At 32.4% G+C, this 15,561-nt stretch overlaps 1 protein-coding gene across 1 annotated transcript; it reads right to left on the bottom strand.

Moving 5' to 3' along the window:
* Window positions 1–8,977: 8,977 nt before the first annotated feature.
* LOC129891693 (receptor-like protein kinase BRI1-like 3) lies at window positions 8,978–13,411 on the bottom strand. Its single transcript, XM_055967138.1, has 2 exons — window positions 13,004–13,411; window positions 8,978–12,916 (listed from the first exon to the last, which is right to left on the bottom strand). The coding sequence occupies exon 2, from the start codon at window positions 12,755–12,757 to the stop codon at window positions 9,176–9,178; it is 3,582 nt and encodes a 1,193-aa protein (XP_055823113.1). The 5' UTR covers window positions 12,758–12,916; window positions 13,004–13,411; the 3' UTR covers window positions 8,978–9,175.
* Window positions 13,412–15,561: the final 2,150 nt, after the last annotated feature.

Raw genomic sequence — 15,561 nt, 5'->3', positions numbered from 1 at the left:
GATTAATGATTACCCACTCAAGGACGATATTAATTTATTATAGTCTCATGGAGGATCGTCAACCACACATATATTCATGACAATCGATAGAAATAAAGAGAAATTTTATTACTTATGTTAGAGCAAAATATCATTGAACGTTTAACATGTAATCTTCATAATCGGACACTTATACCTCTAACATTATCAATATATTCTCATACGAGTTGGAATCACGATTATTTATCATTTCTTTTTTAAAAAAAAATATTTGATTAAATATATAAATTTATCTGAGAAAGAAATTTATTTTGGCTAAGCAAAGTATTATGGACCGGTAGAATGTCCGTATTACGTGCTATATTATGATTAGTAGGAAAAAAAAAGATAGGAACAACGTAATTCAGACCATTTATTTGGAATCATTTGGGGTGGTGGGTGGTGGGGGACATTGACTTATTTTAGTGTAATAATAAATACGATATTTTTCTAATCAAATATAGAATGATTGATAATGAACTAGCTATTTTATTCTGCACCAGAAAAGGACTTCTACACTGTTCAGAAAATAGGGAAAAAATAATATTCCCAAGAGGTTTTTGAAAATTCCTGTTTTATAAATTAAAAGGTCTAGTGAAATTTAGTGCTAATGGGAAAGATTCAAAATAAATGATTTTTTTATAGGCATAGACGGGGTGGAGTCGAGTTTTTTTAGTTTAATGGATTCAAAATCATAATTATTATTATTTTTGTTTATTGGGTTTTTGAATAAATTAATTGTACATATATAAAGGAAAAAGATTAATATTATACAATATAAAATTTGAATCAAATTTATTAAATTTTTGTCGAATCTATATCTACTAGCTTCGCCATTGGGTGTAGAGTGACATGTTATACTTTTTTGAGTTGTAATGAGATAACGATAATTTATATAGTTGATCTTTGACAAAACTGACAATCTTCAACAATAAATTTAAGTGAGTGATATTGTACGTCATCTTCATTATAAGCCTGATATCAATTAAGCAATTTGTTTCCGCTTCGATAACTTCATAATTCATTTGATTAGTGACATTTAATTCTTATTTGATGCAACATGATTGTGTAGTATAAGGTTTGAAATGTGCTTCAGCTTACTTGAGTATTCTAAATTTTACTTTCCATGATCATCTCATAAAATCCTTTAAAAATAGTATCATCGTAATATGTCTTGACACTATCATTAATGTTCAATTTTATTTTTTCTGAATAAGATGAAGACCAAACGATTAACTTGACTTGTTTAAAAATAGAAATTTGACTAGAAAACACTTCAATAATTTGGAGAGCATAATTTGCTACTAATTATATATAGATTTATTTTCGAATTAGATTTCTATTACCCTCTTTCGTCAATACAAAGCAAATTCTAAGAGCCATTTGGCCACAAATGAAATTGAAAATTATTTTTAACTCTAATTTTAAAGATTATTTTTTAAATTTTTCAATCAAATCTTGTCCAAACACTACTTGAAAAGTTGGAATTGATAGTGAGAAGTCCATTATCGACAAATAATGATAGATTACTACGTAATTTTTGAAATATGCCTATATCTATTACTTTTACTTTATTGATTTGATTTTCTCAATAAATACCGATATTCATATTGAAAATCAAAAATATAATAATTCAAATTATAAAACACAGTTCATATTGATCAAAACAAATAAATACAGCAAATAAATGAAATTAGATGCTATGTCAATCCCATATATGTCAAAAGGTTGTGGCATTACCTAAGAAAAAGTAAGTCTAACGCATAAAACATTATAAGTTAACAAAATTTGGAAAAGAATCACGATATAAATAACTTAATAAAAATATAAATAAATAAAATTGGGAGATAAAGAAAAAGGAAAAAGTAATAAAACAAAAACAAAAGATAAGCAATTAATGTTATGTATGAAAAGACTAAAAGTAGCACTAATAAATTAGTGTATATAGTAGTACTAGCCTAGGGATTATCACGGGGAAAAGGAAATGAATAACACAATTAATTAATTAATTAGTGGAATCTATTAGAGTAAGTATAGTTTAAAGAAAGAAAAGACAAAACAAAATTAGCATTTTTGTTTGTTAGTGATAATAACATGCCAATTGGGGGTTTCATTATGGACCAAACAATCAGTCGATTTTTTCCTGACATATAATTTTATAATTAGTAATACTACTAATTAGGGTGCATTATCATTAACAGCTGACAATTAGACCATTAGATTTCTTAATTTATACTATAATCATCTCCTAAGTCCTAATGTCATGTGCAGATTGTCACCTCTCCATCATCAGCGGAGACACTTTAAAATTCAAATAAAATTTTAATTTAATTATGATTTATGAGTATTGAATAATATTTTTTTTCTCAATAGATTATTAATAAAATAAATAAAATTTTAAAAATATATATAAAATTTATATTAAAGCTATTAAATTCGACCTCGTTTAGAATAACTCCGTCTCTACAAATAAGCAAAGTAGTTTGACATTACAACAATAACATACTTAATGTAATCTCATAAGTAGATCTAAAAAAATAATGCGCATTCAGGTCTTATTCTAAAAATAGACAAAATATTTTTGATAGATCATCAATTCAATAATGTCATTTTTATTTATTGGAGTAACTATTTGTTTTGTTTATTGAATGGCAGTCCAATGTTTGTCATTTGGTAGACTGAGTCAGTAGAGGTTATTTATTTAGACCAATTCTCTGTCTTTTTTCTACTCACACAACTCTATCCTTCCCCTGTACATCAGTACACAATTCAATTATTAAACTGCCATATATTTTCTATATTTTATTTCAATTCCAATAGAATAATATTTTTTTCCTTAATCTCGAGGTTTGATTCTTTTTCAGCCGTTCTAAAGTTTAATATGGAAAGTTTTATTATATATTAGAACTGTTTATTTGAATTAATTGACTCAAAAAAGTTGTCAATTTGTCGACAGAGTACTATTAATTATATACACAATTTATTAATAACTTAATACTGTATCTCAAAGCTTCTGAAAAAGATTTAATAAACACACGCAACAAACATATGTTTCCAAGTAGCAGAAACAGTGCCCACCGGCACTTTTCGGCCAGCGTCGTGAAATTTTATATGTGCATTTTGAAACTTAATGATAGCGGCTATTTTTAAAATTATTGGGGCTGATAAATGATATTTGAAAATCAAATGGGTTTTAAATGGGTAACTACTAATGATCAGGAAATATTTGGTATAAAATTCAAATATATGACAAATTTATTATTATATTTTCATAGTTAAGGGGTAAATTTGAATCGATCCACTAACAATAAATATATTTGGGGTCAAAATCGAACGGAATGCAAAAATAATTGGTTTTCTGTTGTTGAGGGGTATTTTGTCACGACCCCAAATGGGCCGTGAGTGGCACCCACACTTAACCTCCTGGGTGGGAGAACCAACGATACAAACCCAACTAATAACAATAATGCGGAAACTCAAATAAATACATTTTTCCCCAAAATCTGAAAGTCATCACATCAAGGACATATAATTCTAAAATACTAAGTCCAGAATGTCAAACACTAAAATAAAATAAGTGACATAGTTCATGTCCGAACACTAAGGACATCATGTCATGACTAAGAGAATCCATCACGAGCTAGAAGGATAGCTCACCCTGAAATCCGATGATCTTGAGACTGACTAGAGTTGAGGTCGAGTCGAAGTCTGTGGAACACTCGCTGCACTCCACAAAATAAAACAAGAAAAGATACAAGTAGGGGTCAGTACAGGACAACATGTACTGAGTAGGTATCATCGGTCGACTCAAAATAGAAATCAATATACATAAAATAATACTGGGAAATCAACAACAACACTTAACAGGTGACAACCAACGAACAATTACATAACCGGTCAACAATATCAAGATCACACATGAGGACTCAAGCCTCCACACCACACTCTTTGAAATATGAGTTTTTGGAGATTGGGTAGCATTAAGTAATTTTAATTTATTTCCCTTTAATATTACCGTGCCGGAACGTGACACCCGATCCAAATATACCGTGTCGGAACGTGACACCCGATCCAAATATACCGTGTCGGAACGTGACACCCGATCCAAATATAATTAATTTATCATTCCTTATGATTATATTCCCCTTCATTAACAATATTTCATCAAGCCTTCTTTATTCAAGGCACCATTTTTGATAAGGCAAGTTCAAGATTATGGATTTCATGGCCTCGGGATTTTAGACCAATCACAATAACATATCAACCATCCAAACCACAACAATTAAATGCGTAGTAAACTTCACACATATTACTCCATGAATATCAATCACTATTAAGAGTCTATCTATGATGTAGAATAAAACCATAACCTACCTCAATCGAATAATCGAATCCAAGCAAGCTAATCCACCGGTGTCTTTCCTTACTTTGATGCCTCGAAATATTTTCAATCTATCAAATATATAATATTCATAAGTACATGAGTCCGTATATATCCATATTAGTATATGTCTAGCTTAGACCCAAAAATTCACCTAAATCTATAATTAATTTCCTCTATCTCAAGCTAAGGGTTAAGCCTCAGTTTCTTCCAATAACATAAATCTAATTATATTCATATAATACAATACACCTATTATTTATTTACATAAACCAATAAACCAATATATTGAAAACTTAAATCATAAAGTGACAATAAAATCCACGATTGAAGCTAAATACATCATCTGCAACTCTAACCACAAAGGAACGAATGAACCCAATCCTTAACAGTGCATTAGTTTCACATTCACTACCACTGCATCCCTTACCAATCATTGTCCCATCATTACCTATACATTGTAATCATTACTTAGTAACCACTCCTTAAAAATTCATCTCCAAAATTTTATTTTCCCACGCACAGCAACAACATTAATAAGGCCATCTCCAAAATTTTATTTTCCCACGCACAGCAACAACATTAATAAGGCCATAACTTCTAAATGCACTAAAAGGGCAGCCCGGTGCACTAAAGCTTCCGCTATGCGCAGAGTCCGGGGAAGGGCCCGACCACAAGGGTCTATTGTACGCAGCCTTACCTTGCATTTCTGCCAGAGGCTGTTTCCAGGCTTGAACCCGTGACCTCCTGGTCACATGGCAGCAACTTTACCAGTTACTCCAAGGCTCCCCTTCATAATAATAATAATAGAATGTCTTATATTCTATATACATAATTAGCTATATAAAATAATGTAATAGTAGTGGGAAATTTTCGTTTGTTTACGTGCAGAAGTGCAATGTTCGCCTCCACTGTTCGTCTGCTAGGGCTTGGCTCCTTTTTCTTTTCTTAATTAATTGTGTGTTAAAAGTCATAAATCCTACTAACTTATCTTAATAAATAAAATGGTATAGGGTATTAAATAAATTATCACTTTAACCCATTAATTAAATAAGTTATCTAAATTTATCCCTCAATTAAATAACCTTAGTTATCAATTAGTCCAAGGTACCCATTAAAAATTTACGGGATAAATCTTTTATAAAATAAAAAGCCCTAGTATTCAAAATGAGTTAGTTACATATTTTTGTCTCTTTTTCTTTCTTGAATGAATTGTCAAACGTTCATTTATTTGTACAGTTTCCTGCCTACTTGTTAGTTATTTTGATATAACATAACTTAATTAGATTTTATGAGTTTTTATTAAATATTTAAACAAATGATTTTTGTTTTTATTTTTGTTGAAAGGAAGAATTTGAAGCTTCACATTTTTCTAATGGGCCGGTTTATCAAGGCCCACTTTGCACAATACATGTCAAAGATAGTAAGCCGAAAGATGAACATCTTCAGATTGGGCCGGTCTTGCAGAAAAAGGATACTATAAAGGGTGGTCTTGAATTTATGGTCCTATTTAACAAAGTCTTTAATATATGGCGCCTATTTCCTATCGATTATACGCTCTAGTTGTAATAAATGTGAGCATAAGTTAATTTTGCCTATGAGGCAAGAGTTTAAAGGCATTTCAAAAAGTTACAGATAACAGAGATAGTATATATTGTTTGTCGTGCGTGAGTTTTAATTGTATTGACTTGTGAATAATTTAACAAGGTAAGTAATGTTTATTTATGAAATAGAACTTGTAGCTAATTGAGCAGGTTAACTATATTGGAATGTTTCGAACTTATTGATTAATGTCGACGAGCCAATAGATATCATTCTTACACATTATCCTGAAAAGATGTGATTCAAATTCCTTCTTTTATTTTTCTTTTCTCTCTCAATCTATTTTTTTTAAAATTTCCATTGAGAAATTTGTGTTAAAAGATAAAAGTGAAATTCGAAGAGTAACTTACGTGACTAGATATAGTTATGATTCAATCAATTAACGTAAAAGTAAGAGAAAGGTAAAGTCAAATCTTGTATAATTGATAGGGCAAATCAAAGCTTTTTATCACTATTTTAGGACAAAATAGAATGAATTACACCACTACTGGAGCTTTTTAGTGTCAATTAGCTAATGATCACCATCTATGAAACTCCTTTAGGACCACCAATTTGCAATTGTAATGATACTCATGTGTTATTATAGCTTTGATCAATTTTCCTCCCAACATTTTCTTCTCTAAATCTTTTCAAATTTCTTAGCTTGTTTTTTTTGTTGTTGGAAATTGGGGCCTAGCCATGTGATATTTTGATAACCTTAATGTGGTCGGTTAAGTTCATCATGAATTGAAATGTTTAGTTGGTTCTCAGCTTATCAGAATTCTTCTTTCTTTGGGTTTGGACCAGTAATATGAGCAAGCTCATGCAATCGGAGTTATATGTATATTTAATTTATTTTTTACTTTTACCTTACTAATATGATGATTTGAAATGATCTTAAATAAAGAAGCGGAGATTCATACGATCAACGCTAGATTTTTGAGACTAAAACGGAGTTATTATTTTTGTATTAATTTAAATTCTTTTGAGGAAAGGGGTGGACCTAAATAAAAAGATGAGGAAAAAAAAGAAGAGGCATACCTTTAATGAGATTTGACATTTGCTTCATTTTGATACAATGTGAAATTGCAACAAATAGACTAGAATTTATGTATTAACATTTTTACTTCTTTTCAAATTACTTTAAAAGTTTCATCAACTTGGGATCGCGAATCCATTGAGATCAAAGTTGTCTACGAAATAAAATAGAAAAAGATATAAAGTTTGGCTTTATTATTTGAGAATATTTATAAAACGAGCCTCAAAAAGTATATGAATATAAATCTATTATACGAATGAGGGGCTTTTTTGGATGTTTAATGCCATATAGATAAATCTATTATATTGAATTTATATTTTATCTGATAATATTCATTTTAAAAATGTTATGTTCCAAAATCATGGAACTACATTCCTCTTAAGTCAAATAAGCTACAAAAACCTAGTAAAGTCAGTAACTTACTCCAAAGGATAATCCATCCACCGTATTGAAAGGGATAGAATCTATACCTGCCTATTTGAATTTTAAAAAAGTAATATATATAAAGTGAACTTGCCTATTTGAATTTTAAAAAAGTAATATATATATAAAGTGAACTTTTAACTATAAATATAGAGTTAGAATAAAAATTAATGAGTTCTTTAGAACCCGTAGATAGACTTATAGCTCTAGCCTTAATAACAAAACAAAAAGAAGGTTGTTGTAAATAGAGGGGCTAATTCCCCAAATTGAAATTTACGAGTTTTTAACGACCACTTGCTTGCCACAAAATTTCTAAATTATTTATCCTATCGGCTTTACATGTTATTATATATGTACATATTTCGTGCATTTCGCAATAAATATATATATAAAAAAAATATAGATTAAAGTTATTAAATTAGGACGAATTTGTACAATTAACTGTGTATCCGCCTCTTGGTTATAATTATCTTGATTGATTCTAGAGAAAGAATCATGTGGGTATAAACAAACAAAAAATCGAATCAAAATCTTGATCATAACCACGATTGACGGCGTTTTATGACTTTATTTGTTATGATTACACAAAAAGGATAAGCAATTTCATGAGCTGTAAAAAGCAGCTTATCCTAAGTTGTCCAAAGAAGAACCAGAAAAAGCAGAATTACTAGTCTTTGTACAAAACCAAAAGTCATTTTCTTGAAGTTTAAGAAAGTGGCAGTACAAAAAAAATATATATTTTGACAAATTACAATTCAAATACAATTAAATTTTCCATAACATCGTTGTTTGTCTGAATATTTTTTAGTTGATATAATGAATTGTTGTTAAACAGAACATTATTTAACATAACATGAAAATTTCAAAGAAAACTTGGCCATTACGGTGAATGTTATTATAGTGGATAAGAAAAAGTGCAGCCAGTACACTAAGATCCTTCCATATTGCGCGAGGTCCGAGGAAGGATCGGACCACTAAGCTCTATTAAATACAAGATTTCTCTAAGAGGCTGTTTTCACAACTCTAACTCGTGGCGTCTTGGTCACATGACAATAACTTAACTAACTACTAAGAACTCCCCTTGTTAGAGGATGGTTGTTATAGGTAGACAAGTTGACTTTAGTTTGCATTTTGATAGACATCTAAAAGGGCTTCTTGGTTAGTCATTTGCTATATCTGTATGCTGTTTCCCCCCCAACAGAAAACAAAATCTTGATACATAGGTTAAACATGAGAATTAAGATGAGTAGCTTAAAAGGTTCAAAATCTGAGCTTTGACTACATATCAGTTGGTTAGGAGTTACTACTATGTTGCTTTGATCCTTCAAAAATGTTGTCGTACTTGTGTTGGATCCTCCAAAGATGATGAGTATTTTTTGGAGTATATAACACAACACCCTGCATGAATTTATGACAAAAGACAATGTTGATACAGAAAATGATAATGTCAAATTTTAATGATTTATCAATGTTCTATATGCAAAACTTTGTAATGGAAAACAGAATAGGAAAAGGAAAATTCATTGGAACATTAATTAAAAACATTTTCACATATCCGATTCATCGTCATGTTCTAATATTTACACAGTAAGCAAAATCTGAAGTACAAACTCTTATCAATCTCAGTGGTACAGAACCACCATTCAAGATAAAAGTTTCTACTACTATCCATGAGGCAATCCAAAAAAACAAGAACAGAATTCTAACCACAAAAAGATCAAAACAACATTGATTTACGGTTCCCTTTCTTGCGATTCCTCGAGTATAGAACCTTTCACTGAAATGCCATCAAGAATATCGCTTTCTGAATCAGTTTGTAATTCTTTAAACTTGGTCATCACTTGTATCATTGTTGGCCTTTTGTAAGATTTCTCATCAAGGCATTCGAACGCAACTTTTAAGTAATGGTAGAGTTCAGAATCACCAGATAGATTTGTTATTAGCTCAGGATCGAGAATCTCGTGACTTCGTTTCTCGTTATGAAGTTGCTTTGCCCATCCAACAAGATTGTTATCATCACCGAATACACGGGGATCTATTGGCCTCTTCCCCGAAAGAAGCTCCAACAATATGACACCATAACTGTACACGTCCCCTTTTGCGGTGCACCTGAAACTTTGGTAGTACTCTGGAGGAACATAACCTGGAGTACCAGCAAGTGTACTCACACTTAAATGAGTATCCAGAGCATTTACCAGTCTTGCCATTCCAAAATCAGAAACCCGTGCCTCAAAGTTTTCGTCTAAAAGTACATTACTGGACTTCATATCGCGATGAATTATGTGTGGTAGGCAGCTGTGGTGAAGAAATGCTAATCCTCTTGCTGATCCTATCGCGATTTTCTTTCTAGCTGGCCAATCAAGAAACATCCCTCCTTTCTCTCCATCATGAAGAACAGATTCAAGACTTCCCCATTTCATGTATTCGTATACGAGAAGCCTTTCCTCCCCAATCTTGCAGTATCCCAACAAAGGGACAAGGTTTCTATGTTTGATTTTTCCAATAGTCTCCATTTCAGCCATGAATTCTCTGTCTCCTTGACCTGTTACGTGCACAAGCTTCTTGATCGCAACAGTACTGCCATCTCTCAGCTGAGCCTTGTAGACTTCACCAAAACCTCCAGAACCAATCATGCTTTCAGAGCTGAACCCATTGGTCGCTTCTAGAAGATGACCAAAGGTTAGCTTCCTCAATGGTTTTTCAAATGTTGCCACATTAATGCTTAGAGGCTCGGGAACAGTTGATAGTTTCCAGCTGCTACTGCCAGAAGTTGGAAGGCTATCAATGTATTTATCTCTCTTCTCCTCCTCAGTTTGAGTCTTTTTAATCCTATAAAGGGCAATAACAAGTAGGATAATACATACAAAAGAGACCATAATACCAACCACCATTCCTATAGTTGTAGGCTTCTTATTCCTATGATGGTAAAAAATACTCGATGAATGGTGTCCATTTCCCGAGCCACAAGGAGGAAGAGGGACGCCACAAAGGCCTGAATTGTTTTCATATCTTGAAGCTGGAAATGTAGTCAGCTGTCCACCAGAAGGAATCGTTCCCGACAGGTTGTTGTTTGAAACATCAAGATCACTTAGAAACGAAAGGCCTCCTAACGAGGGTGGAATGAATCCCCGTAGGCTGTTATGTGACAAATCAAGAACTCCAACTATCTTGAGACCTCCAAAGTTGGACGGAATGGTTCCCAAGAAATTGTTGTGTCCCAAATTCAGCACCTGAAGGAAGCTCAACGAACCTAAATTATCTGGAATAACTCCTGATAAAGAATTGTAGGAAAGATCAAGGTAAATCATACTCCCATTGCTCGTGAAGGTGTACATCGTCCTGCCAGAATAGATCCTAGTTGATGGACAGAAGTGAACCATAGGAAGAATCGCAAGCCTCTCTTCACGGATACCTTCGAACTCAACCAGTCCACCAGCACCCCTGCATTCAGTTCCACCCTCATTTCTTACAAAAGCAAACTGTTTTCCAGAAACCATTCCCGGATTAACAAGGCCAGCTTGATTAGCAAGCTCAAGAGGGATTGAACCTGTTAGAGCATTGCTATTCAAATCAAGCCATATCAAGTTCCTGCACAAACCTAATCCCCGAGGTATCGGTCCAGTAAGTGAGTTATTACCCAACTGAAGGATAGCAAGATTTGCAAGATTCCCAATTCCTTGTGGTATCTCTCCAGACAGTTGATTGCTGGACAACGAAACCCAAACCAAGTTAGTACAATTGACAATGGACTGTGGAAGTGACCCTGAGAGGAAATTGTTATTGAGAATGAGAGTTTGAAGGTTTCCTCCATTGATGCAAATGCCTTCAGGAACTTCACCTGTCAGATTATTAGCCCACATTACCAATTCCGAAAGATTTGGAAGGTTCCAAATCTCCATTGGGATCGAACCAGTCAAGTTATTGAAGCTGAGATCAATCTTCCTGAGGTTCCTACATTGTCCGAGCTGTTTAGGCACCGTTCCAGTAAGATAATTACTGGCTAACAGCATCGTCTCCAGTGGAAATCCCGAGGCAGCTAAACAGAACTCAGAAGGTACATTCCCAATAAACACGTTGGAACTGAGGTCGAGCACCTGAAGTTTTGTACAGTATACCAAAGACCTTGGTACATAACCAGTTATGTTATTGAATGGCAAGTAAAGATATCTAAGATTTGTCAATGAACTGATAACAGTATTCAAGAAATCACCCGATAGCTCATTGTTACCAAGATTGAGACTGAAAAGTGAGGAGCAGGATTTAAAAGTTGAAGGAAGTTCACCAGTCAATCGATTTCCAGAAAGATCAAGCTCCTCAAGTGTGCTGCAACTCTGTCCCAATTCTGATGGAATTTTATCTAAAAACTGATTGTGGGCTAGCACCAATTGCTTCAAACTCTTCAACTTCACCAATAACTCACCAGGAATCTCCATTCGTATCGAATTGTGGCCAATGTTCAGTGTATTGAGGCTCTGGCAATTTGCCAAAGAGGGTGGAAACTCAGTTGAGGTAAGGTTGTTGAAAGACAAATTTAGGACAGTGAGGTTTTGACAAGTACCAAAATCAAGATCATTGACTTCTCCAGTTAAGTTATTACGCGAAAGATCAAGAACAGATAGACTCTTGCAAGAAGAAATGGAGCCTTTTAACTTGCCAGCAAGCTTATTTGAGGAGAAATTAAGCAGATTCAAATTCTGGCAATTGGATAGTGCATAACTTAAAATGCCAAAATCTGAAATGGTGTTATTTGATAAGTCAAGCTGCAACAGTGAAGGTCCAAACTTTAGAACAACCCCTGGAATTGAATTCCCAGAGACATTTAGGTACTTAATTTTATCACAAGACTTCAACAAAGGCTCTAATACAAGAACCTCAGAGATATTGTTAGCTGATAAATCAAGAAACTCAAAGCTACAAGAACTAGCTATTGAGGAAAGATCGCCATAGAAATGGTTTCCATTGAAATTGACTCTGAGCAAAGTAGGCAAAGCCATGAGATCAGTGAGGTGAAGTGGACCACTAAGCCCAACACTAGAGAGATTGAGCTCAACAACTTGACCATTTGAACATGAAATCCCATTCCAAGTGCAAGGACTAGAAGAAGATAAAGTCCATTCATTCAAGAATCCATTTGGATCAAATTCAACAGAGGACTTCTTGAAAGCTATTAACCTCCCTACTTGATCAATTTCAGCAAGTTTTCTTGCATTTGACACCACCACAAAAAAACTACAACTCAGAAGTATTATGATAAAGACAAAATTTTTCAGCACCCCATTTGGTGAAAAATATTCTTGGCATCTTTTATCATTCATCTTGCTGAAAAAAAAACACCACCAAGTGCATAAAAATCACTTCTTTAGAATCTTTTGTAGCTCATCTTGCTGAAAAGAAACACCACCAACCAACTGCATAAAGAAACGAATATGGCCCCTCCATCCTACAATCTCCACATCTTCAAGAAAACCTGCCCACTAAAGATGAAAAACCAAACACAGTGAACAAAAAACTTCAGAGATGGTGGAAAAATCAAGAAATGAATGAAAAGACAAAAACTTTACCAGGTTATTGATGGGTATTTTTCAAGTCACAATCTTGAGTTTGTTAAAAAGAGGGGATTTTTGGAATGACAATAGACAGATAGATGGTAAGCTGCTGCAGGTGTTTTGCTTGTACAAACAACAGTACCCCAGTAGTGAAGAAGAGGTTTCTTGAGGTGGGGGTTGGGGTTGGGGGTAGAGTACTATGTTCAGAATTGTCGTCTGTTCACAGGAAGTTCATGAAAAAATGTGTACGAAAACATAAACATCAATACAAGGTACAACAAAGTTTCTGAAAAACTCAACTAGAATGTTTTAAAGTAGAAAGAAAATGAAGGGGAAATACTGTAGTGGTAAACATGAATGAATAGAATTTGCACTTTTTTGTGTGGAGTTTGCTATTTCTCTTTGCTTTTTTTTTTGATAGTTGATATTTCTATTGAAATTTAATTAATTTAAATTTACGTCGAATAAGATTCTATTTGAAGATTGCAGTTCCTACTATAAATTTTAGATACACAACTCCTATTCAAAATATCTCGTCAAGAACATACTTTAGTGGTCTTTTTTCCTTTTTTACATTCAACAACCGGCACCTCACGACTCTCTATAGTCTATTTTATTTTATTTTTTGATAAGAAATATGCTGCTTTTTCTCATATTTGGGTCCAGTCAAACTTGGGATTTGATTCTTTTTTTTCTTTCTTTTGCTTAATCACTTTAATTAGGGTGTGGTGGACCCTACCTTTTGCTTTGGTGGGGTGGACACAAAAGACAAATATGGTTAAGTGCTCACCTTGGTTGAAGAAATGGGTCGCTTGTCTCCTTTTCTAATAAATCTTGACTTGACTTAATTTGAGAAATTAAGTGAGAATTGATATATAAGAAGCTTAATTGCCTAACCTTACATCAATATGAGACTTCTATTGTCTCTTCATGTCCACCACTACCAACTAAAGCATCATATATATATATATATATATATATATAACAATAACGCAGTGAAATTCCAAAACAGATATATAAACATATATATTAACTTTAAAGTTGAATTACTATTTTACCCTTTTACTTAATTAAAAATATTATAAAATAGCTAATAAGTAAATATTAATTAATCAAAATATGTTCCCAACCTTTTCACCTCCTAACTTAATTGCAAGCTAAAGAGTCATGAAATGACCATATTCATCTGTAAGTTACAAAGTGACCAGTCAATAACATATGATTAGTACGTAAAAAACTTTTGAGATGTATATGGTCATTTTATTGCTTAACTTTTGAATAAAATCATTTTATTGCAAGCTGATTTTTTTCTTTAACATATTGCTTTCCAGCATACATTTGGTTTGCACTAATAATAAGAATGATATTGGTTAATAACATGCAAAACTTTTCACATTTCTGATGAATATAGGCAATTTAAAGATTAATTAGTAGTTATGTAACTTAATGAAATCCTATAATATAAATACTAAATAATTGATAGGTGTTGTCAAACCTTTTGTTTCCATTATTCAGTATCAATTAAGACTAATGATGAATTTATATTGAATTTTGCTCATTAAACATCTTATATAAATGGATATCAATTATGTGTCTAACATCTTATATAAATGGATATCAATTTTTTTAGCCCAAATAAAAATACAATTTTTTTATGGAAAATTTAGTTAAAAAGTCTCATAGAGAGAAGACACACACACAAAAGGAAAAATTACGCCATATAGCAAGTCTTACTACTATATTACGCATTTAGGGTATAGCTTAAAATGAATTACGGCTCGCAGCAAATATAGCTATTTATTTACGCAGTATTACAAATTTCGCTTGCGAGATATACAATTATATATATATATCAATTATTATTATATAATTTTTCTGGCAAATATACATATATAATTCACCACTCGCTCGTCTCTCTCTTCCTCATCTCTCAATCTCGCTTTTCGAGATATACAAATACATATGTATACCAGTGTTTGTATATTTTGGTATACAAATAATTTGTGGATATAACGTTTGTATAATTCGCTACAACTTTTGTATAATTCGCTACAACATTTGTATAATGACAAATTTTATGTTTCCCATTATAAGTTATTAGGAAAACTATACTCATATGGAGTAATTATGTTTCAAAGGTTTGTCATAACTGCAAATTTTTCCCCCACCCCCACCCCCCAAAAAAACTAGAGGTGAAAAAATATTTAAAAATAATAGTAACAATAATAAACAAAGACAAAAGAATAAAAATTTCATTTATAGCCAACAAATGATAGTATGAACATGTGCTTATTGTGCTTTATTAGAATTGTTACAATCCTTCAAAAAAGTCATAAGTCTTCATATGAAAAGGTACCTACTTTTAAATATTATAAATAAATATACTAAATTGAGTGTTTTTAGTTGGAGGGTATTATAGTAATTTAACATTCAAGTTAGGGGGTGTTAGTTGGGGTTGTTAAATAGTAGTAATTTAATATTCAAGTTAGAAAGTTCATGCTTTTAAGGAAGCATGTTTAGAAATGAGAGGAAATTCTCTATTTATAGCCAATAAAGAGTAGTATGAACAAGAG

Source organism: Solanum dulcamara, chromosome 6 (genome assembly GCF_947179165.1).
Source record: "Solanum dulcamara chromosome 6, daSolDulc1.2, whole genome shotgun sequence".
Taxonomy (NCBI): domain Eukaryota; kingdom Viridiplantae; phylum Streptophyta; class Magnoliopsida; order Solanales; family Solanaceae; genus Solanum; species Solanum dulcamara.
This window is presented reverse-complemented; position numbering and strand designations above follow the sequence as displayed.